Source organism: Caretta caretta, chromosome 7 (genome assembly GCF_965140235.1).
Source record: "Caretta caretta isolate rCarCar2 chromosome 7, rCarCar1.hap1, whole genome shotgun sequence".
Classification (NCBI taxonomy): domain Eukaryota; kingdom Metazoa; phylum Chordata; order Testudines; family Cheloniidae; genus Caretta; species Caretta caretta.
In genome coordinates this window covers 58,753,214-58,778,774 of record NC_134212.1, presented here as the reverse complement: position 1 = coordinate 58,778,774, position 25,561 = coordinate 58,753,214, and the positions used below count along the sequence as shown (strand labels likewise).

General features: G+C 44.3%; 1 protein-coding gene across 1 annotated transcript in view; it reads left to right on the top strand.

Moving 5' to 3' along the window:
* The window catches only part of FRMPD2 (FERM and PDZ domain containing 2), a 129,522-nt gene that overhangs the window by 7,941 nt on the left and 96,020 nt on the right, over positions 1-25,561 (top strand). The window contains exons 2-4 of the mRNA XM_048858767.2: positions 18,574-18,702; positions 21,068-21,225; positions 23,995-24,060. Of these exons, the coding sequence (XP_048714724.1) occupies positions 18,579-18,702; positions 21,068-21,225; positions 23,995-24,060 (348 nt within the window). The 5' untranslated portion in view covers positions 18,574-18,578. The remainder of the gene's footprint in view (positions 1-18,573; positions 18,703-21,067; positions 21,226-23,994; positions 24,061-25,561) is intronic.

The window sequence follows — 25,561 nt, the reverse complement described above, 5'->3', positions numbered from 1 at the left end:
CCGAGCTCATGCAGTCCTCCCGCACTGATAGGACACAGCTTAATGCATGGAGGCATTCAGTGGCAGAGGCCAGGAAAGAATTAAGTGAGCTTGAAGAGCGGATGCAGGACACGATGCTGAGGCTAATGGGGGAGCAAATGGACATGATGAAGCGTCTGTTGGGGGAGCAAACTGAGATGATGAAGCATCTGTTGGAGCTGCAGGAAAGCCAACAAGAGCACAGACCCCCACTACATCCACTGTATAACCACATGCCCTCCTCCCCAAGTTCCATATCCGCCTCACCCAGACGCCCAAGAACGCAGGATGAGAGGCTCCGGGACCCAGCCACTCCACTCCAGAGGATGGCCCAAGCAACAGAAGGCTGTTATTCAAACAGTTTGATTTTTAGTGTGGCTACAATAAACAATGTGGCCTTGTCCTTCCCTCATCCCCCCTTCCTCCCCACCCCCACCTGGGCTACCTTGTCAGTTATCTCTTTTTTTTTTTAAATTAATAAAGAAAGAATGCATGGTTTCAAAACAATAGTTACTTTATTTTGAAGTGGGGAGGGTGGTTGGCTTACAGGGAATTAAAATCAACAAAAGGGGCGGGTTTGCATCAAGGAGAAACACACACAACTGACACACTGAAGCCTGGCCAGTCAAGAAACTGGTTTTCAAAGCCTCTCTGATGTGCAGTGCACCTTGCTGTACTCTTCTAACCGCCCTGGTGTTTGGCTGCTCAAAATCGGATGCCAGGTGATTTGCTTCAACCTCCCACCACACCATAAATGTCTCACCCTTACTCTCACAGGTATTATGGAGCACACAGCAAGCAGCAATAACAATGGGAATGTTGGTTGCGCTGAGGTCTGACCTACTCAGCAAATAGCACCAGCAAACTTTTAAATGTCCAAAGGCACATTCTACCACCATTCTGCACTTGCTCAGCCTATAGTTGAACTACTCCTTACTACTGTCCAGGCTGCCTGTGTAAGGCTTCATGGGAGCAAGGGGTAGGCTGTGTCCCCAGGGATAACTATTGGCATTTCAACATCCCCAATGGTAATTTTCTGGTCTGGGAAGTAAGTCCCTTTTGCAGCTGCTTGAACAGCCTGAGTTCCTAAATATGCAAGCATCATGCACCTTTCCTGGCCATCCCACATTGATGTCGCTGAAATGTCCCTTGTGATCCACCTGTGCTTGCAGCACCATTGAGAAGTACCCCTTGTGGTTCACGTACTGGTTGGCAAGGTGGTCCAGTGCCAAGATGGGGATATGCGTTCCGTCTATTGCCCCACCACAGTTAGGAAACCCCATTGCAGCAAAGCCATCCAGTATGACCTGCACATTTCCCAGAGTCGCTACCCTTAATAACAGTGTTATACCAATAAAATAAAAACCAGCAGGATCTTATTAAAAGGGAAAAGGCAAAATGCCACATTTATTGTGAATACAGAAGGAATCATCGTAAGCAGTTAGTTATAGCTATAACATTCCATTCAATTTCATATTTATTCACACATTCATTCATACACACAGGTTCTGCAAGGTTGTTAACATAGTTACCAGTCTTAGAGTTGCTCGAGCCAAGCCACAGGCCAGGTGGCTTGGACATGAGGAGAGAGCAGGGCCTTGTCAGATGCACATCTGATGCTCCTGGAAGTTGGTTTGCAGAATCAGAGCCCAAAGTTCTCAGTTTCTAGAGTCCATTTTTATAGGAATTTATTCCTATGCCAGTTTGTGGGAATTGCTTCATCATGCTGTTGCTGAATCAATCAGCAGATGGCACATTGCTGACAGCTCCGTGCTGCCAGATGTTATCTTGTTCTTCGGTTCTCCCATCCTTGAGGCTGTTGGGTGTTGCCCTCCAGGGGTCCTCTGGTTATTTCCACTTGACGCCTTCTTCAGCCGATGGACACTGGATTCTTAGGCTGGCACCTCCCTGATCATTCATTTATTATCCACGCGAAGCATCCATCCACATACATTCTCTATCTCTATTTTAATCACAATTGTTAACAAAGCGAGATAAATACACCAAAAGGGCGGGGAGTCTCTGTGTCCTGTTTCTGTTGTTACAAAGTATCGCTTTGAGAATGGACTCTGTCTTAGGATGTACTAACACAATTAACAGCTTGCAAGTTTCACACAGAGAGGAAGGGAAACAGTAAAAACGAGACCAAAACCCAAGAGATCTCTTAATTAGTAATACCCTGGGATTTAAACTATGGGGAGTTAAACTCATTTGTGATTTTAATACAGAACTTCTTTAATATGATCCAACAACAGAACGTCAATGATTGCATTGGCTACTTGGATCACAGCAGCCCCCACAATAGACTTGCCCACTCCAAATTGATTCCCGACTGACCAGTAGCAGTCAGGCCTTGCAAGCTTCCATAGGGCTATTACCACTCGCTTCTCAACTGTCAGGGCAGCTCTCTTCTTGGTATTCCTGCACTTCAGGGTGGGGGAAAGCAACACACAGAGTTCCAGGAAAGTGGCCTTAAGCATGCGAAAGTTTCACAGCCACTGTGAATCATCCCACACCTGCAACACTATGCAGTCCCACCAGTCTGTGCTCGTTTGCTTGGCCCAGAATCAGCATTCCACTGTATCAACCAGCCCCACTGCCACCATGATGTCCCAATTGCCACAGCCTGTGCTTTCAGGAACGTCTGTGTCCATGTCCTCATCAAAATCCTCCTTGTGCTGGCGTCTCTTAGCCCAGTTCTACATATACTCCAGGATAATGCGCGAGGTGTTTACAATGCTCAGAACAGCAGCAGTGACGGTGAGCTGAGTGGGCTCCATGCTTGCCATGGTATGGTATCTGCACGGGTTACCCAGGAAAAAAGGCGCAAAACGATTGTCTGCCGTTGCTTTCATGGAGGGAGGGGAGACAGTCGGCATGTACCTGAAACCACCCACGACAATGTTTTTGCCCTATCAGGCATTGGGAGCTTAACCCAGAATTCCAATGGGCAATGGAGACTGCGGGAACTGTCGGATAGCTACCCACAGTGCACCGCTCTATAAGTCGATGCTAGCCACAGTAGTGAGGACTCATTCCGCTGACTTAATGCGCTTAGTGGGGACATACGCAATCGACTGTATAAAATTGATTTTTAAAAATCGACTTTGATAAAATCAACCTAATTTCGTAGTGTAGACATACCCTAATTTACTTTCTCTATACCACTCATGATTTTATAGACCTCTATCATATCCCCCCCTTAGTCGCCTCTTTTCCAAGCTGAAAAGTCCCAGTCTTATTAATCTCTTGTCATACGGAAGCTGTTCTATGCCCCTAATAATTTTTGTTGCCCTTTTCTGAACCTTTTCCAATGCCAATATATCTTTTTTGAGATGGGGCGACCACATCTGCATGCAGTATTCAAGGTGTGGGCATACCATGGATTTAAATAGAGGTATTATGATATTTTCTATCTTATTATCTATCCCATACTTGATGATTCCCAACATTCTGTTCGCTTTTTTCACTGCCGCTGCACATTGAGTGGATGATTTCAGAGAACTATCCACAATGACTCCAAGATCTTTTTCTTGAGTGGTAACAGCTAATTTAGACCCTATCATTGTATATGTATAGTTAGGATTATGTTTTCCAATGTGCATTACTTTGCATTTATCAACATTAAATTTCATCTGCCATTTTGTTGCCCAGTCACCCAGTTCTGTGAGATCCTTTTGTAGCTCTTCACAGTCTGCCTGGGACTTAACTATCCTGTGTAGTTTTGTATCATCTGCAAATTTTGGCACCTCACTGTTTACCCCTTTTTCCAGATCATTTATGAATATGTTAAATAGGACTGGGCCAAGTACAGATTCCTGGGGGACACCATAGAATCATAGAATATCAGGGTTGGAAGGGACCTCAGGAGGTCATCTAGTCCAACCCCCTGCTCAAAGCAGGACCGATCCCCAATTAAATCATCCCAGCCAGGGCTTTGTCAAGCCTGACCTTAAAAACTTCTAAGGAAGGAGATTCCACCACCTCCCTAGGTAACGCATTCCAGTGTTTCACCACCCTCCTAGTGAAAAAGTTTTTCCTAATATCCAACCTAAATCTCCCCCACTGCAACTTGAGACCATTACTCCTTGTTCTGTCATCTGCTACCACTGAGAACAGTCTAGAGCCATCCTCTTTGGAACCCCCTTTCAGGTAGTTGAAAGCAGCTATCAAATCCCCCCTCATTCTTCTCTTCCGTAGACTAAACATCCCCAGTTCCCTCAGCCTCTCCTCATAACTATTTACACCTCTCCATTCTGAAAAATGACCATTTATTCCTATCCTTTGTTTCCTATCTTTTAACCAGTTACCAATCCATGAGAGAATCTTCCCTCTTACCCCACGGCTGCTTATTTTGCTTAAGAGCCTTTGGTGAGGGACCTTGTCAAATGCTTTCTGAAAATCTAAATACACTGTATCCACTGGATCGCCTTTGTCCGCATGCTTGTTGACCCCCTCAAAGAATTCTATAGATTGGTGAGACATGATTTCCCTTTACAAAAACCATGTTGACTATTTCCCAGCAAATTGTTCATCTATGTTTCTGACCATTTTGTTCTTTACGATAGTTTCAACCAATTTGCCTGGTCCTGAAGTGAGGCTTACTGGCCTGTAGTTGCGAGGGTCACCTCTGGAGCCCTTTTTGAAAATTGGCGTCACATTAGCTATCCTCCAGTCATTTGGTACAGAAGCTGATTTAAATGATAGGTTATAGATGACAGTTAGTAGTCCTGCAATTTCACATTTGAGTTCCTTCAGAACTCTTGGGTGAATACCATCTGGTCCTGGAGACTTATTACTGTTTAGTTTGTCAATTTGTTCCAAAACCTCCTCTAATGACACCTCAATTTGGGACAGTTCCTCAGATCTGTCACCCAAAAAAAATGGCTCAGGTTTGGGAATCTCCCTCACATCCTCAACAGTGAAGACCGATGCAAAGAATTCATTTAGTTTCTCTGCAATGGCCTTATTTTCTTTGAGTGCTCCTTTAGCCTCTCAATTGTCCAGTGGCTCCACTGGTTGTTTAGCAGGCTTTCTGCTTCCGATGTATTTTTTAAAAAAATTCCTATTACTTTTGGAGTCTTTGGCTAGCTGTTCTTCAAATTCTTTTTTGGTCTTTCTAATTATATTTTTACACTTCATTTGCCAGAGTGTATGCTCTTTTCTATTTTCCTCATTAGGATTTATCTTCCACTTTTTAAAGGATGCCTTTTTGCCTCTTACTGCTTCTTTTACTTTGTTGTTTAGCCACGGTGGCTCTTTTTTGGTTCTCTTGCTATGTTTTTTAAAGTGGGGTATACATTTAAGTTGAGCCTCTATTATGGTGTCTTTAAAAAGTTTCCACGCAGTTTGCAGGGATTTTACTTTTGGTACTGTACCTTTTAATTTCTGTTTCACTAACCTCCTCATTTTTGTATAGTTCCCCTTTCTGAAATTAAATGCTACAGTGCTGGGCCGCTGTGGAGTTTTCTCCACCACAGGGATGTTAAATTTAATTATATTATGGTCACTATTACCACGCAATCCAGCTATATTCACCTCTTGCACCTGATCCTGTGCTCCACTTAGGACTAAATCAAGAATTGCCTCTCCTCTTGTGGGTTCCAGGACTAGCTACTCCAAGAAGCAGTCATTTAAGGTGTCAAGAAACCTTATTTCAGCATCCCTTCCCGAGGTGATATGTACCCAGTCAATATGGGGATAGTTGAAATCCCCCATTGTTGTTATTATTGAGTTTTTTATTTTAATAGCCTCTCTAATCTCCCTGAGCATTTCAGAGTCACTAACAGCATCCTGGTCAGGTGGTCTGTAATATAGCCCTACTGCTATATTCTTATTTTTCAAGCATGGAATTACTATCCATAGAGATTCTATAGTACAATTTAGTTCATTTAAAATTTTTTACTTCATTTGATTCTATGCTTTCTTTAACATATAGTGCCACTCCCCCACCAGCACGACCTGTTCTGTCCTTCCGATATATTTTGTACCCCGGTATTACTGTGTCCGATTGATTATCCTCATTCCACCAGGTTTCTGTGATGCCTATTATATCAGTATCCTCATTTAATACTAGGTATTCTAGTTCACCCATCTTATTATTTAGACTTCTAGCATTGGTATATAAGCATTTTAAAAACTTGTCATTTTTTGGCTGTCCCCTATTGCATGACGTAATTGAATGGGACTTTTTTCATTTGACTGTTTCTCATCAGATCCTCCCTGTATTTTATCATTTTCCATCCTCTCCTCCTTATTAGGCCACAGGGAATCTTCATTTATAGATCCTCCTCTAAGGGATGTCCGAATCACATGCTCCTCTGCACCTATCGGCTTTCCTCCAGCCCTTAGTTTAAAAACTGTTCTACGACGTTTTTAATTTTAAGCACCAGCAATCTGGTTCCGTTTTGGTTTAGGTGGAGCCCATCCTTCATATATAGGCTCCCTCTCTCCCAAAAGTTTCCCCAGTTCCTAATAAATCTAAACCCCTCCTCCCTACGCCATCATCTCACCCACGCATTGAGGCCCTGCAGTTCTGCCTGTCTAACTGGACCTGTGTGTGGAACTGGAAGCATTTCAGAGAATGCTATCATAAAGGTCCTGGACTTCAGTCTTTACGTAGCAGCCTAAATTTGGCCTCCAGGACCTCTCTCCTATCCTTCCCCCTGTTGTTGGTACCTACATGTACTACGACCACCGGCTCCTCCCCAGCACTACACATAAGCCTATCTAGATGTCTTGAGAGATCTGCAACCTTCGTACCAGGCAGGCAAGTCACCATGCGGTTCTCTTGATCATTGCAAACCCAGCTATCTATGTTTCTAATGATTGAATCGCCCATTACTAATACCTGTCTCTTGCTAATAACTGGAGTACCCTCCCCCAAAGAAGTATCCTCAGTGCGAGAGGATACCACAACATCATCTGGGAGGAGGGTCCCAGCTATGGAATCGTTTCCCTCTGCTCCAGTAAAGCAGTTTACGTTTAAAGTAGTTTACATTTATACCACCCCTTCCCTTCGAAACTGTGTATGCAGAGCAGCACTGAGCTACAGCCATCCATTATCTAAGTTCATATACAGGCAGGATGGATAAAATCCTGGCCCCATCAAAGTCAGTGGGGGTTTTGCCATTGGCTTAAAGGGGGCTGGGATGTCACCCCAGAACTGTAGCATCTGAGTATGTAACAGGAAGCACTGTGAGACCTTTCACCGAATTAGGCTTTTTAAAGTTTCATCTCCCCAATCTGCCCCAAGAAGGATAAAGGCTGATTTGACTGTATTGCAACCTGTGGCTGTGGAGACTGTTGGTGTTGCGAGACTAGATGTTTAGACTGTTAAGCCACCTCTCAGACAATCACATCTTTCAAAGGCAGTAAAATCAGTCCCTCAACATAAAGACTGTAATTGGTCTCTGTCACTGCGTTAGGAAAGATCTCTCCAAGTTACCTTCCTGCTACCTGCTTGGTGTTTGATCCTGCTTGGACTAGTAAGTGGAGTGCTCACAGCGTCTTATAGGATGGTGTAATTTCTTCTTCCAAAATGTTGTCCTTGGGCCCAAATTCTACTTCCACTGACATTAATTGGAGTTCCACCTTTGACCTGTATTGAGCCCCCTTGTTTCTGTCCACTTATTTACAGTGGGTGCTTAAAGTTCCCTGTCCTGACTGCAGCTGTGCTTCAAAAATCATGCCATAGCAGACAATGCAAAGGTGACCCAAAGGATGCCCACGGCCCATAGCTGAGAAGTTTAGGACACTAGTTGAAAGGGGTAGATGAGAAGGCCAGTGACATCATAGCTAAAGAAGACTGGTCCAAGCCTGGCCTGCTGGTGAGTAGCTTTGTAGGTGCCTCCTCAGATATGGTGCCAGAGGCTGCCTCCTTAGCCTGCAAATGAGCAATGGAATTTGCCCCTGCAAATGAGCAATGGAATTATCCTTCATCAAAAGAGGCAATGCTCAAAAGAATGATCCTATTAGATTTGGATAGGCACCCAAAAGTTCAGATGCTTCTTCAAAGTTTAGTACCTGAATTAAGCTAGATCAATATTAGCCAGTTGCAGATCAACCGAGTGTCCACACAGGGCTTTGCACCAGTGTAACTAAATTAATTAAAATGGGCCACTCTACCTTGAAGGTCCCTTATATTATGTGCTAACTACTTATAGTAAACATAGAATCATAGAATATTAGCGTTGGAAGAGACCTCAGGAGGTCGTCTAGTCCAATCCCCTGCTCAAAGCAGGGCCAATACCAACTAAATCATCCCAGCCAGGGCTTTGTCAAGCCAGGCCTGAAAAACCTCTAAGGAAGGAAATTCCACCACCTCCTTAGGTAACCCATTCTAGTGCTTCACCACCCTCCTAGTGAAATAGTGTTTCCTAATATCCAGCCTAGACCTCCCTCACTGCAACTTGAGACCATTGCTTCTTGTTCTGTCATTTGCCACCACTGAGAACAGCCTAGCTCCATCCTCTTTGGAACCCCCTTCAGGTAGTTGAAAGTTGCTATCAAATCCCCCCTCATTCTTCTCTTCCGCAGACTAAACAATCCCAGTTCCCTCAGCCTTTCCTCATAAATCATGTGCCCCAGCCCCCTAATAATTTTCGTTGCCCCCCGCTGGACTCTCTCCAATTTGTCCACACCCCTTCTGTAGTGGGGGGATCAAAACTGGACACAGTACTCCAGGTGTGACCTCACCAGTGCCAAATAGAGGGGAATAATCACTTCCCTTGATCTGCTGGCAGTGCTCCTACTAATGCAGCCCAATATGCCATTAGCCTTCTTGGCAACAAGGCACACTGCTGACTCATATCCAGCTTCTTGTCCACTGTAATCCCCAGGTCCTTTTTTGCAGAACTGCTGCTTAGTCAGTCGGACCCCAGCCTGTAGCGGTGCATGGGATTCTTCCTTCCTAAGTGCAGGACTCTGCACTTGTTGAACCTCATCAGATTTCTTTTGGTCCAATGCTCCAATTTGTCTAGGTCACTCTGTACTCTATCCCTACCCTCCAGCATATCTACCTCTCCCCCCATTTTTGTGTCATCTGCGAACTTGCTGAGTGTGCAATTCATCCCATAATCCAGATCATTAATAAAGATGTTGAACAAAACTGGCCCCAGGACGGATCCTTGGGGCACTCCACTTGATACTGGCTGCCAACTAGACATCGAGTCATTGATCACTACCCATTGAGCTCAATAATCTAGCCAGCTTTCTATCCCCCTTATAGTCCATTCATTCAATCCATACTTCTTTAACTTGAAGTTGGCAAGAATACTGTGGGAGAACATATCAAAAGCTTTGCTAAAGTCAAGATATATGACATCCACCGCTTTCCCCATATCCACAGAGCCAGTTATCTCATCATAGAAGGCAATTAGGTTAGTCAGGCATGACTTGCCCTTGGTGAATCCATGTTGACTGTTCCTGATCACCTTCCTCTCCTCTAAGTGCTTCAGAATGGACTCCTTACCTTGAGGACCTGCTCCATGATTTTGCTGGGGACTGAAGTGAGGCTGACCGGTCTGTAGTTCCCCAGGTTCTCTTTCTTCCCTTTTTTAAATATGGGCACTATATTTGCCTTTTTCCAATTGTTCGGGACCTCCCCCAATCGCCACGAATTTTCAAAGATAATGGCCAATGGCTCTGCAATCACAACAGCCAACTCCCTCAGCACCCTTGAATGTATTAGATCTGGACCCGTGGACTTGTGTATGTCCAGCTTTTCTAAATAGTCCTTAACCTGTTCTTTTACCACTGAGGGTTGCTTACCTCCCTCCCATACTGTATGGCCCGGTGCAGCAGTCTGGGAGCTGACCTTGTCTGTGAACACAGAGGCAAAAAAAGCTTTGAGTACTTCAGCTTTTTCCACGACACTATGTTGCCTCCCCCATTCAATAAGGGTCCCACACTTTCCCTGACCACCTTCTTGTTGCTAACATACCTGTAGAAACCCTTCTTGTTACCCTTCACATCCCTTGCTAGCTGCAACTCCAATCATGCCTTGGCCTTCCTGATTACACTCCTGCATGCTTGAGCAATATTTTTATACTCCTCCCTAGTCATCTGTCCAAATTTCCACTTCCTGTAAGCTTCCTTGTTGAGTTTAAGCTCACTGAAAATTTCACTGTTAAGCCAAGCTGGTCGCCTGCCATATTTGCTATTCTTTCTGCACATTGGGATGGTTTGTTCCTACACCCTCAATAAGGCTTCTTTAAAATACAGCCAGCTCTCCTGGACTCCTTTTCCCCTCATATTCGCCTCCCAGGGGATCCTGCCCATCAGTGCCATAAGGGAGTCTAAGTCTGCTTTTCTGAAGTCCAGGGTCCGTATTTTGCTACACTCCTTTCTTCCTTTTGTGAGGATCCTGAACTCAAGCATCTCATGGTCACTGCTGCTTAGGTTGCCACCCACTTCCATTTCTCCTACCAATTCTTCCCTGTTTGTAAACAGCAGGTCAAGAGGAGCATGGCCCCTAGTTGGTTCCTCCAGCACTTGTACCAGGAAGTTGTCCTCAACACTCTCCAAAAACTTCCTGGATTGTCTGTGCATTACTGTATTGCTCTCTCAGGAGATGTCAGGGTGATTGAAGTCCTCCATTAGAACCAGGGCCTGTGATCTGGAAACTTCAGTTAGTTGTCCAAAGAGAGCCTCGTCTACCTCATCCTTCTGATCTGGTGGTCTGTAGCACATGCCCACCCTGACATCACCCTTGTTGCTCTTGCCTCTAAACTTAACCCAAAGACTCTCAACAGGCTTTTCTCCAGTTTCATACTGGAGCTCTGAGGTGTTTCACCTTGTGTTTCACTGTGATGGTTGGAGTACCTTTCTGAGACCTGGAGAAGAGTTCTGTTTGGCTTGAAAGCTTGTCTCTCTCACCAACAGAAGTTGGTCCAATAAAATATATTTCCTCATCCCCCTTGTCTCTTTGATATCCTGGGTCCGACACAGCTACAACCACACTGCATATAAAAAACCCCTGTTAGTTAAACAGGTGGAACTTGTGTGTTTAGACAAGGCAGCAATCTCACTTGTTGGTATTACTGGAGGTCCTGTCTCAGATCTTTCACAGCTGTAGGGGATGGAGTGATGAAGCAGGACTGGAGGCCTGGTCAGAGGAAAGGCAAGGCACTCTCCAGGAATGGCTCCTTGGCAGTGAGATTTGGGAGATGGCTTGGAGTAGGCAGAGTCCCCTGTCAGTTCACAGAGGGCTGGATTGTAGCCTGAGATGGATGCTTTACTTTCCCTCCACTATTTATGCACAAAGCATTTATCTCATTTTTCATCTCCTCCTGGTTATTGGTCTCTTTCAGGCGGCTCAAATAACTTGATGGGCCAAATTCATCCCTGGCACAAGCCCTTTGAAGCAACAGCAGGGAAATATTTGAGCCAATGAGTCCCACTCTTTCCCCAGCACCTTGCCAAGGACTGACTGAGTCCTGTAGTCTCTCTTTCAGCTGCCTTTTACTATATTATCAAGGATATGGCTCAAGCAGTGCCCTTTATTATATAGAAACTGCTTTCACAGCTGAACCAAATCCCCAGTGAAGTCCCCCTGAAAGGCTTTTATGAAAAATGCCTCTCCCTTAGTTAAGATTCTAAATATCCCCATTCTCTTGGGTTTTTAAATCCACCTAGCTGTGTCTGCGACAGGAAAGCCTGTTTAACTAGCATGCAAATCATAATTTGCAATTCTTTCCTGCTACATGGTGAATAAAACAGCAAAAATAAAGGAGAAGGCTGACAAAAGTGAGCTTGTTCCCTTACATGCTACTGAATCACATTGGCAAATCTAATAAAGCCAAATTGCACATAAAGTGACCCTGGTGTATGAAGTGTCATATTCAGGTACAAAGCTGTAGTTCATTATCCTGCATAATCAATTCTATTACCTTCATTGACCCCAAATTCATGAATGTTCACAGAGAGATAGAGGTGTGCATAGGAGGAGACCCCCAGTGGCCAAAATGTGAAATATATCAAAACAAAAGGGACTATGATAAACCTGTGGGTACCGGAGGAAGGACCTTTGAGGTCTGTTCTCATTGCACTACTGAGAGCTACACAAACATATGAGACAAAATTCTTCATTGATCTCAGAGGGATTATGCAATGGGTGAATCTGTGCAATGGGGAGGGTCCTTCACACTGATTTTTCCAGACTGAGATCTGTGTGTTTGGAGGTGAAGGAGCTGCCCCCCACTTCCATTGAAGTCAATGGAAGATTTGCTTCTGACTTCAGTGGCAGCAGGATTATGCGCTAAAGGTCCTTTGTTACTTTTCATCATCATCAGAGCAGGGATATTAACGTCAGCATCCTGGCCAAGTTCCCATGTGGGTGATTACTTTCTGCTGACCTACATTCCCCCTGGAGGCTCAATTTTACTCTTCTTCACTTCCTATTATATGGAACCACTGTGAGCTGTTAGATCCTTAGTCTGCACAGTTGTTAACTTTGTCTGCCTTTCCTCCTAACCTAGCCATTGTGTCTTATCACTTGTGTTATGTCCAACTAAAGACTGAAACCGCCAGGGGCGTGGATCGTGTCTTTCATTGATTGGAAGGACCAGGCACATGTGTGGCACTACAATGAGAATATCTCCCTTTTACTCCTCTGCTTTATATAAAAGTCCCGGGTTGGCTGGAAAAAGACAAAATGCATACACGCCTTAAAATGAGGACAATTTTGTGTTTGTTTCTAACATGGTACAGAAATATCACTTCCCACTGACCCTGAAAGTCAAAAATCAAAAGTACACTCCATAAATAAATAACGTTTGGGTTGTGTGTTTAAAAATCAATTGTTAATTTGCTTTTAAAATAACACTGCTTAAGCATTGACCCTGCAGTGAAAAGGAGCATTAAAGCAACAATTTATTACCCTTTAAAGTGATTCTGATGTCCCTGTCCACACAACCTAATTATTTTCTTCTGAGAACTTTGCACGTCAGTGCTAGCAGAATTTATTTAACTTACGCTTAATATTGATCCGGGACACGTGCCTGACTCCTCAGAGAAACGTGCCTTCTGAAGGTTAAGCAGAACTGGTGTCACTCCACTTGCCTCATTGACCGGATGCCACCGAGGGCGGCCTTGACCCTCCACTTTAGTTTACTAAGCCATTTAAGCTAGTTAGAAGCATCTATGCTGAACTAACTTGGCAGAAGTGTTTCCAACTAAAATAGATACAGCAGCTTTCTTTAGGAGGAAGCTGCATGGTGGATTAACCCTATGGTGGGGGGAACATCTTAACTCTAGCATTGTGGATTTGAACTGGCTGCTGAGTCCCAGTACCACAGAGTTAAATGAAATGCTGCCCCAGCAATTTATTACTAGGAGAGAATGGAGATGGCTTAGATTAAGAAGATTTTGTCTGTCTTTTCTAATTAAGATTGGGCCTTAAGAAGCTTTACTGTTCCTTGAAGCCACATGGACTAAAATTAGTATGTTGGGTCCCCTTTGAAATGCCAACAAGTTGGTTGAGAAAACCACAGAGAGGGCATCCAGGGCTCAGTTTACTGCCAAAGCTGTGGCTTCCGGTTTGGAAGATAGTGAATCCGGGGGACAGAGCCTTATGGAGCAGAGTGAAAATAATGCAGAACACCAAAGCATACACAGAGCGACCTGGTGAAGACTGCATTATAAAGAAGAAGCTGGGTGAGGAACAGCCTGCTGGACCTACCAAACTCTTCACTGTGCAGAAAGCAAGCAGCTGTGGCAACTGGACTATGCACAGGGGTGTCCCAAAAGGGCAGAGCTTTCAGGCTGTGGGGTAAACTCAAAGCTGCAATACCATCCTTAACTCCAACACCTCTACTCCTGGATGGCAATGGCAGCTGGATATGGACAGTTGCGAATCCGTCCCCTCCACTCTTCTTCGGCATGCCACTGTCCTGCCACTACTCACCCGATACAAAGGCTTTACACGCACACACACAATTAACCTGTGGAACTCAATGTCACAAAAGATTATTGAGAACAAGAGCGTGGCAGGATTCCAAAACAGGATGAGACATTTTTTAAGTCTGAATTCAATCTTACTGTCACCAGTGACTGGAGTGACTCCACTGAAGTCAATAGCAGCATAGTAATGGGGTCAGTGAGAGAAGAACTAGACTCTTCTGTGAATAACAAAAACATCGGCAGTTTTGTTCAATGGAATAAAGCATGCTGAGGAATATAAGTCTTCATGCTTCAGGATACAAGTCAGCCTCTAACTGCCTGGGGTTAGGAAGAATCTGCCCCTGTGGAGATTGTCCACTGTGGAGTTTCTTACACTTTCCTCTTAAGAATCTGATGTTGCCCACTGGTGAGACAGGACATCAGACTAGATGCACCACCAGCCTTTGCCATAATGGCAGTTCCTATATCCGACTCACATAGGACAATGTGCTGGGAGCTCCATGGAACCACGCTCAGTGGCACACACAAGGCATGTATAGCCTGCAAAACTTGCTCTCGTAGCTGTGCATGCAGAATTAACACGTCACGCTTATGCATGATTTTATGCAACTATATACAGTCTGCAAAAACAAAGCTATGTTAACAGTTCCAGACTCCATGCCATCAGCAGTGTTTTCCCATTTGGCCAAACAATGCCATGTACCCATATCATGAGACACAAAACTAATGTGTAATGAAATCATATCCTACTCCTAACTCCTATGTAGGAGCATAATACTCTGTCCTTTGTGCTAAAATATCAGCTGGTAGTGTCACAACAAATGATCACACTTAATATACTGAACAAATATGTACAATCCCAATTATGCAAATTGGTTCTATCTATCACATTTTCAGTTCTCCGTGTGGAAAATATAGGCATTTACTGCATTCCCCAAAATTCATATTTAAAAGGCACAGAAAAAGATTAGCAGAACACAGGAGCAGAGTTAAGGTTATCTGGGTGTGGGTCACTAAGGGCCATATTCTGCTCCCCTTACTCACACTGTGTAGCATGAGTAGTCCACTTATTGTTTCTAAAGAGGGTGCTGCTTAACATGAGTACGAGTGGCAGAATCTGCCCTAAAGAAATTCTCTTTTCTTATAATGTTCATGTGTGCACGTGAATTGGATGGTAAGATTGGTGGCAGAAGGCAAAAGGGTCTCATTCTGCTCTCACTTACATTGGTAAAAATCAGGAACAACTTTACAGAAGTCAACAGAGTTACACAAGGGTAAAACTGGAATCAGTGAAACCAGAATCAGGCCTAAAAATTCTCATGCCCGTACTGTTCACACATTCACTTCAGAATAGATAGATGTGAAAAGTCACATTAAATTTTTTAAGAGCAACCTTAATTCTTCCTTCCTTGTAATCTTGCTATGTAATATAATTGTCCAACAATGTTTTTTTATATTTATGGTATGCTATAAGGCATAACTTACATAAGGACAATGAATAAAGCCAGTGTTGGGTGTAATTTTAGCAGAAGATGTATGTACATATACACTGTGTAGGGTGTATATGTATATCAGAAGATGTACTATAGGAAGATTTGTCTTAGTTAAATACCAATATTAGATACACAACAGTGTTCTTTGTGTAATGTCAAAATAATTGCAATGTTAATATTCTGCAATAAACCTTGAAATGTATTTCAACAGAGTACATGTATGCCATAGACTTCCATGTGTAGTTTGGTGCGAGGCAGTTATAATTACTGTGGATTTATTTGCACTTAATAGGCTGCAATTTTTGTTTTAAGCCTTTTTTTAACAGTCTGTGTATAACATATAAACTGAAATGCTATGACTCTTGATAGTTATATCTTAGGAGTTAGAGTTAAGGTGGTGATTAGAATATCTCATGTGGATTTTTGTACATCTGCTTGTTTCTAAGAGAAAGTCTGAGCCGGAAGGGTATTAGAAACTTCAGGGTATATTCAAAGGTGAATCTCAGTGTAAATGGTTATAAAGGAATCTAAACTGAGGTAATTCACACTGCCTTTTGGCACCATAAAATGTAAGTTAGACTCACTTAGACTAACATCTGTTCATCACTGTAACTTACACTCTCTTACACATCAGCTCTGAATTTGGCCCATTGAGAACAAGTGAGTCTACACTGGTGTAACTTACATGTTTTGGGGGCAAAGAAGAAGTGTATAGCAGGTATACAAGGAAAGTAATTCCCAGAAAGATATGAGGAGTGCATTATTGAAGGCCATTCCCTATTTGTTAAGCTGCCTCTGGAAGGAAGATAGGCTGTGTGTGACTAAAAGTTGTGGAGTAGACTTCTTGTGAAGTGTATTACTGAATGAAGCTGGGCTTCACAGGGGAGATCATTCACTGTGATCATCTAGGGGTAGCTACAACCTTGTAAGATGCATCTTGTATATAAATGACTGTCTGGCCTGTGCTGAATAGTGCTACAAAATGCTACATACATGTATTGACAACTGTAGGAAAAAAACTGCATGCATTTATATTGTTTAAGGAATAGTATGTGCTCAGTATGTAATTAGAATCTGTGTGGTAATGATGCCTTTGTACAGGGGGCAGAGTTGAGGTTGCATGGGCAATCTTGACTACTTCTTTGAGTGACTGTCTGCAGGTATTCTACTGCTAGTGCACATGCACCCTATGTGCGTGAGATCAGATTCTGTGGAATAGCAGTGTCTGTTGGGGCTGTGCCTGCGCCCCAAATACCTTGTGGTGCCCTGTAGCTGAGGGCATAAAGGGCAGGTTAGCTGCAAGAACCCTTCAGTTCCTTCCAGATTCCAGGTGACATAGGACTCCTCAGCAGCAAGGAAGGAGGGCAGGTTGTGAAATCCATATAGACAACACATTTCAAAGGCCCACAGGAGGGTAAGTAACTGTTCTTTCTCCTTTGAGTGATTGTCCAGCTAGACTCACTTCTGGTGACCCTCAAGCAGTGATCTCATGTCTAGGGGTGCTCAGAGTTTGCTGACACAAGGACCATAAGGCAGCTCTGTCAATCTGGGCATTAGATCTGGAGCCCCGCACCATGGGGTCATGCTGGGTGAAGGTGAATGAAACCCTTGAGCTATGTCCACCCTGAGCTCCAGACCTCAGTCGTCGTCAGTTGCCGAATCGGCGAGAGCCTCCAAACCCTTCTCTATGCAATCTTCTGAGGGGAGAGGGAGGAAAAAGCACGGGTCTCAAGGCAATAGGAGATCTGCCTCACCAGCATCAATAGTGTTGGAGTCTAAATTAGCTGTTACCATTCAAGAAAGAGATCTTGGTGTCATTGTGGATAGTTCTCTGAAAACATGTGCTCAATGTACAGCGGCAGTCAAAAAAGCAAACAGAATGTTGGGAATCATTAAGAAAGGGATAGATAATAAAACAGAAAATATCACATTGCCTCTATATAAATCCATGGTACAGCCACATCTTGAATGCTGCATGCAGATGTGGTCGCCCCATCTCAAAAAAGATATATTAGAACTGGAAAAGGTACAGAGAAGGGCAGCAAAAATTATTAAGGGTATGGAATGACTTCCATATGAGGAGAGATTAATAAGTCTGGGACTTTTTCAGTTTGGAGAAGAGATGACAAAGAAGGGAGATGAGAGAGGTCTAGAAAATTGTGACTCATGTGGAGAAAGTGAATAAGAAAGTGTTATTTACCCCTTCTCATAACACAAGAACCAGGGGTCACCAATGAAATTAATAGGCAGCAGGTTTGAAACAAAACAAACAAAAGGAAGTACTTCTTCACACAATGCACAGGCAACTTGCGGAACTCATTGCCAGGGGATGTTGTGAAGGCCAAAACTATAATAGGATACAAAAAAGGGACTAGATAAGTTAATGGAGGCTAGGTCCATTAATGGCTATTAGCCAAGATGGTCAGAGATGCAACCCCATGCTCTGACTGTCCTTAGCCTCTGATTGCCAGAAGCTGGGAGTGTACAACAGGGGTTGGATCACGCAATGATTGTCTGTTCTGTTCATTCCCTCTGGCATTGGTCACTGTCGGACGACAGGATACTGGGCTTAATGGACCATTGGTCTGATCCAGAATGGTCGTTCTTATGTTCACCTCTCCTTCACAAGGAAGCAACCCAGATATTTTTTAATCTAGGGTCCTTGTAGATAGCCAGATATTATGCTCTTTCTTGTGCAAAAAAGCACAAGGGAAGGATTTTAAATGTCATACATTTAATAGGCCTTCTTGTCTCATGGCATCTCTTTCTTCTCCAGCTCTTTCTCACTCTCAGATGCTCCCTTCTTGGCCCATCCACCACCTCCCTGGGGAAAATCACAGCAGCAATGCTTTGTTCAGCCATGCCTCTGATTTAGAAAGTGTAAGTCATCCAATCAGGCAGCAGAAATGATGTCATGTGATTCAGGTGACCACTCATGCAGCCTGAATAATGAATAATCATACCAGCCACTTCCACAAAGAATCTGGTTGATGGAAATCATTTGCCCCAAACAATCCGGTGATGTGTTATACATGCTGCCTAAGGTCTAATAAATAAGGTTCGTGAATGGTTTGCTACCCTGAAAAGGGGATAAATGTGCAATGAATGTGATTTGTTCTGAACAGTTCCGTCAGCTCCAGCTGTCTGGTTTCTATTGTAGCAAGGATGAGCAGCTCGTGTGTGACTCTGGCTGAGGTCCTGCAGCTGAAGGGAAACCCTCTGGAGGAGGAAGAGATATGGGCTCTCTTACACTTGGCCACAGAAAATCTTCTCCAGGACCTGCCCAAAGGTGAGTGGATGGTTTATGTTTTGGTAGCTCTCCATCTACCTGCCTACACTGGTCACCCTGGAACATTCATATTGTTCTGAAGGACTCATGGGATTCCCCATTACCAAGACAGAGAGCAGTGATGGGAAAGGTAGGATCCTTTAGAACAGACTGAGACATTTTTAAATGTGACAGCTATCTTTGTGTAATCTGCTGGGACACCAGCAGGGAGTTCATTACAGGATAGCTTTTTCCTCAAGCGCTAAATTGCTGCTCTGAGGTCACGTCCTCTGCCCAGCGTCCCACAGGTATTCTTTATGATGGAGTTGTCTGTGACAGCAGGAGATTTGAAATCCCTTCCAGGAAGTATCTTCCAGTCCTCTGTTAAAAAGCTGGCACACCCTGCTACAATGACGCAAAGTGCTAGGCCATCAAAGTGTGTAACTAACATTCCTGTGTTGGCAATAAGGGAAGACAAGACAAATCCAGGTGGCTACCCATTCAGCTAGTAGGAGGCTTTTATTCTTCTTGGTGATAAGCAGATGGGCTGAGAATTGCGAGGCAGGTCACGACGAAGGGGAACAGGCAGCAGCAGAAGTCTAGGTTGGTGTAGGGCTGAGTATTCTGTCGCTTACGTTTTACGTATCGGTCATGCCAAGCGAATGCGACAGTTTGAGGTGTTATTAAGCCTCTTGAATGTCTCTGGTTTTAAGTAAAATGATAAAAGGTCTAAACAACCAAGCTTAATAATTGCTTTCTGATAGTGCTATGGAGGGGGAAAGCAGATGGGGACAGGGTTAATTGATTTTTATTATTTTAAGGGCCTTTAATTTTTTAAGTAAAGAAATGCCCAAGCTGTTACAAACATCAGAACTTGCCACTAGTATTGAGTGTATAGCTCCTTTGGCTGTGTACCCCTATGGCTGTATGACTCCTTAATCTTTCCTTCCTTGTCCTCATGTCTGGGATGCACAAGTCATGTTTCAAATGTAAACTGAAGATGATTAATCTTTTTGTCAAAATGCCAAAAGACAGAGGCATATAGGGTTCACACCCTAGCTTTTATCTTTTCAAGACCCTCATTCCGTCTACATGGTCTAGGCTGGAGGGAATGACTTAGTAGCCCGAGTCTCCTGTTTCTGTTACATACATGGTCAGGAGCCCCGAGTACAAATACTACCAGAGTCAACTCAGTCCTTCTTCTTTTGAATGGAAATAAACCAAGTTGAGTCTGTGTGGGTCTTTTTGATAAACCCCTGTGTTGTGTTTATGGACATTTGAACCCATCCTCTTTGGTGTGTTTGGTCAAACTCACATGGATGGACGGACACACATACACACTCTGTTTTGCAGCATGCTGTGTATGGATTGGTTGGATTTACTCCAGTTTCATGCCAGAGGGGGCTACACTTCAGCAAAACTCAGCATTGACTTCAGAGGGAGCTGTTCGGTGCTCTGCAGTTCTGAAAATCTGGCCAGTTATTTAGATGTCTAAGTATGGATTTGGGAGCCTAACTTTCAATTGTAAAGTGCTTTTGGATCCTTTGGGTTGAAATATACTATGTATATAAAGCAGAGAGAAGGCTGAGCCACAAAACCTGAATACAAACATACCTAGAGTAGCAGGGATTTGGATTCAGGTGTTTGGTTTGACCCATTTTATGGGGCAGTTGTGAAACTTGGATGCAGATAAAAACTTCCCCAAAGTTCATGCGGGATGGTTTGGATCCGGAGTTTCCATTTAAAAAACACAATAGTATCTGATAGTAATTGGTCAACAACTGCAGGGTCACTATTGTAAGATGCAGGGTTACATGTCGAGCTGGTTGACTGTGGAGCGACAGCATAGAGCAAAAAGTGGCCCAGCAAATGGCAGAGTTCAGTATCCTGTTGGTGAAATTCAGTGGGAGTTGGGTGCTTACCTCTCTTAGGCCCCTTTGAAAATGCCAACCTGAGTGTATTAATGCTTTACTAGCAGATGACTCCTGCTTGCCAGGTAGCCTCATGTGGTTTGACCTACAAGGCCTAGTAAGAATCACAAATTAAATGTCTTGGTAGAGGTCAGACAGTCTGCACGTGTGACTGACTTGATTTTCCTCTCCTGTGCACTGGTGTTAATCAGGAATAGCTCCACTGAAGTCAATGGGGTTATATAGGTGTAAAAGTGGTGTATGTGAGACAAGAATCAGATCCCTGAGCATCCAAGTGACAAAATCAGCCCTGGCACAGGTGGGCACAGTCCCAGTGGCTTCAGTTTAGTTCTCCTGGCCAGGCCATGGGTGGATTTGTCCACATGAGTTTGATGCTACAGCCTCAGCAGCTCATTGTCCTAGCAGAGTGAATTGAACCATATTAACCCTGCTTTCCTGCTGGTCCTGTTTTTCAGACCCACTTATCCATGTGATTTGCCCATGGTCAATGGTACTTTCAGCCAGAGGAAGTTTGTCTTTCCAAGACAATGTGTCTCACCCAGAGGCTGCCCCTTTCAGGGCACCAGAACTGCTCCATGGACAGAATAAAAACAGGCATGTTGGACTGACAAAGGTGAGGGTTTCTAACCAGCCTGATTGTACCTTGGAGTTTGTTAGGCAAAATATCCAGGTCCCAATGTGTCAGCACAACAGACCCAGCATCTAACATCAGATTCCCTCTCACAACGGCAGCAAACAAAACCAAGTTAGACTGTAGTTAAGGCTGCGAGAAAGGTTTGCCTGGAACCTAGAACCCCCTGAAATGAAGGGGCATTTGGGGTTCTACTGCAATCTCAAACATCATCCCACGGCCCCACGAGTCTGGTGGAAATGGGCCAAAGTGATTTGCACCAGTCACCTCATCCCATGTGAGAAGTGACCCCCCACACTTCCAGTCACCCCCCTCCACACACACACACATTGTGAAGGAAACATTTAAAAAAAAAAGACTTTTATCTAATAAGGTCATTGTAATGTCAGATACTGTGGGAGGATAGTGCTCCCTTGATTCACATCCAGAGGGTCCTTCCATGCCTATCTCACCTCTCCCTGTCGGATGGGTAGCCTATTCCTCAGCACTCTCTCTACCGCGGAGGACCCCCTGCCATTTTGGGGTATATAGAAAGAGCAGGAAGTTTAGACTTGAAATTAGACAAAGGTTTCTAACCATCAGAGGAGTGAAGTTCTGGAATAGCCTTCCAGGAGGAGCAGTGGAAGCAAAAGACATATCTGGCTTCAAGACTAAGCTTGATAAGTTTATAGAGGGGATAGTATGATGGGATAGCCTAATTTTGGCAATTAATTGATCTTTGACTATTAGCTGTAAATATGCCCAATGGCCTGTGATGGGACACTAGATAGGGTGGGATCTGAGTTACTACAGGGAATTCTTTCCTGGGTGTCTGGCTGGTGAGTCTTGCCCACGTGCTCAGGGTTTAGCTGATCGCCATATTTGGGGTCGGGAAAGAATTTTCCTCCAGGGCAGATTGGCGAGGCCCTGGGGGTTTTTCGCCTTCCTCTGCAGCGTGGGGCATGGGTCACTTGCTGGAGGGTTCTCTGCACCTTGAAGTCTTTAAACCATGATTTGAGGACTTCAATAGCTCAGACATAGGTCAGGGGTTTGTTACAGGAGTGGGTGGGTGAGATTCTGTGACCTGTGTTGTGCAGGAGGTCAGACTAGATGATACTATTGGTCCCTTCTGACCTTAAAGTCTATGAGTCTATGAGGAGGGCTGATGGCAGGATGGGCTAGCTCAGTGTGGATCAGAAACTGTAGGACTGTTCTAGTTGAGGCACCTCTCTGCTCAAGAGGGGATCCCAGAAGCAGCCACTGGCTTCATTGGATCTGGGCTGACAAGGAACTGGGCAGAGCTGTGCGGGGCCGGAAACCATTAGGTGGAAGTATACGGCTTCTGCATGGATTGAGTTTCCATCCTTCCGTGGCAAAGAGGGATCCTAGAGTAAGGATAGCGAGGAATGGTCTGTCTTAAAGTCAAGTTGCCTACTAAATCAGTGACTGTATGAAACCTGGCTAATTGAAAGCAGCTTGTCTGTATAAACATGAGACAGGAACGTGCTAATCTTTCAAACTGATTTTGCTTAATAACTGTTCAATAGACACCCTGCAAAATGGGTGTCCCTGGCAGCTCTGCTCTGTTGGGGTAATTTGCAAACTGAGCTCTGGCCCTTTGAAGCAGATGAGACTAAAAGACATTTTAATAGACATCTTTACCAGGTTTGTTCTTGTGGCAGCCCGCTGGCAAATGGAATCAGTCGGTAATAAACAGGGATAATGTCAGGGCTGCAAAACAGAACGGAAACCTCCTCAGGACTCTAGAAATGCAGGAAATGGCCATGGTAGCGCTGAGGAAAAAGACATAGAGCAATGGGGACCAGATCTTCTGCTATGCAAGGACAGAAAAAGAGGTGAATGGACCCACTTTCTCCTGTACAAACTGTAGGGCAGCATTGCTCCCTGGTGGGTGGGGGCCTAGCTCCAAAGACAGAAATATGCACCAGATCTTGTTCTTGAGCTGTGCTCCAAGAATCCCACCAGCCAGGGGAAGGCATACAGCATCTATGCACCCCTGTGACTAGCAACCCCAGCTGGTGTGCAGAGGCACAAGGCCTTGGAGTGGATGAGAGTTCTCCATCTGTAACAGGGAAGGCTTTTCTCCTGCCTTGGGATCACTCACAAACACTCTTGGATGCCTCTTGATTGCCAACCCCTCTGTGAGTGTTTTTTGATACTCCTACCACCACGCTGCCATCACAGTCCTAGTGCAGCACTGTAATCCTCAGCGCTGTCTCCAAGGAGGGGAAGCAATCTCACCCGCCAGAGGCCTGGCTTCCCCTGGGCTTTGCTAGCTCCTCTCTTTCCTTTTTGTACTTCCTTCTTGTGCTTTACAACCAGCTTCTCAGCTGATGGGATAAGTAGCCCCTGAGCACATCAGCCCACAGTCTGATTAGGTAATTGTCTTCCGCCCCTCAGTCAGGACTTCTCTGGGGAACTAGTTAGTGCCTAAGTCATTCAACTGCTAGCTCGCCAGACTGTCAAAGCATCCCCAGAATGTGTTTTCATGCATAGGAGACAATCTGTCCCATAGAGATGAAGATCTATTATGTCCCACCTATTCCATCTCTCTGCTAGTCAGGCCTGTGTCCCATTGTACATATACGTGTGCTCTATCCAGTCCAGCTTTAAAAGTCCCAATCAATGAGGCTTCCATCACTCCTCTTTGGAGAATGGCTCACAGCTTCAAAGATCTCATTGCCAGGTGAGTTCTCTGTAATTATTGACATATAATTCATAACTGGTTGGTTGGGTGTTCTTGTTTGCCAGATGCTGGTGTATTCTTTGGGAATGACCCTCTGTTGGTCAGCAGACTATCAGGTTCCTCCAAACCAGGTCAGTAATATCAATATCTTTGTTTTCCTTTATTTTGTCACACATTGGCAGGTTGGAATGTTTGGAGGTATGAGTTGAACTTTCCGTAGTCCAGGTGGAAAGTTAGTGGCTTGTGTTTTGGCTTGGTCCATTAGAGAGATCAGGACCAGCTGGGAAAATCAGAGCCAGATGCCAAAGTTCAGGATTATCCAAATCCAGGATTTGCATTTGAATTGTATCTTTCGTTTAAGAGTCAGGATTCCCTAGCCCCTCCCTCAAGGCAAGGGGAGGGGAATTTCCTTCATACCAGAAATAAGATAAATAGGGCTTCAAGCTTGGTTTCAAAAAAAGAATCAGGTAAGCTCATGGAGGATAGGTCCATCAATGGCTATTAGCCAAGATGGTCAGAGAAGCAACCCCATGCTCTGCGTGTCCCTAAACCTCTGATTGCCAGAAGCTGGGAGTGGACGACAGGGGATGAATTACTCAATAATTGCCCTGTTCTTTTCATGCCCTCTGAAGCACCTGGTGTTGGCCAGTGTTGGAAGACAGGGTACAGGACTAGATGGACCATTGGTCTCACTCAATATGGCTGTTTTTATGTTCTTATGCTGAAGAAAGTCACATCTGCATCATTTTGGTGACCTGTATGTATATTGGATGCACAGCTCCGTGCAAATGAAGATGACTTTTGTTCAAAGCATGGGATGGCTGTTGTTATACCAATAAAATAAAAACCAGCAGGATCTTATTAAAGGAGAAAAGGCAAAATGCCACATTTATTGTGAATACAGAAAGAATCATCGTAAGCAGTTAGTTATAGCTATAACATTCCATTCAATTTCATATTTATTCACACATTCATTCACACACACACACACACACACACACACACACACACACACACAGGTTCTGCAAGGTTGTTATCATAGTTACCAGCCTTAGAGTTGCTCAGGCCAAGCTACTGGCCAGGTGGCCTGGACATGAGGACCTTGTCAGATGCACATCTGATGCTCCTGGAAGTTGGTTTGCAGAATCAGAGCCCAAAGTTCTCAGTTTCTAGAGTCCATTTTTATAGGAATTTATTCCTATGCCAGTTTGTGGGAATTGCTTCATCATGCTGTTGCTGAATCAATCAGCAGATGGCAGATTCCCGACGGCTCTGTGCTGCCAGATGTTATCTTGTTCTTTGGTTTTCCCATTCTTGAGGCTGTTGGGTGGATTCCAGTCTGCCCTCCAGGGGTCCTCTGGTTATTTCCACTTGACTCCTTCTTCAGCCGATGGACACTGGATTCTTAGGCTGGCACCTCCCTGATCATTCATTTATTATCCACGCCAAGCATCCATCCACATACATCCTCTATCTCTATTTTAATCACAATTATTAACAAAGCGAGATGAATACAACAAAAGGGCGGGGAGTCTCTGGGTGCTGTTTCTGTTGTTACAGAGTATTGCTTTGAGTCTCTCTGTGTGTGAGTAGTTGTTACAAAGAATTGCTTTGAGAACAGACTCTGTCTTA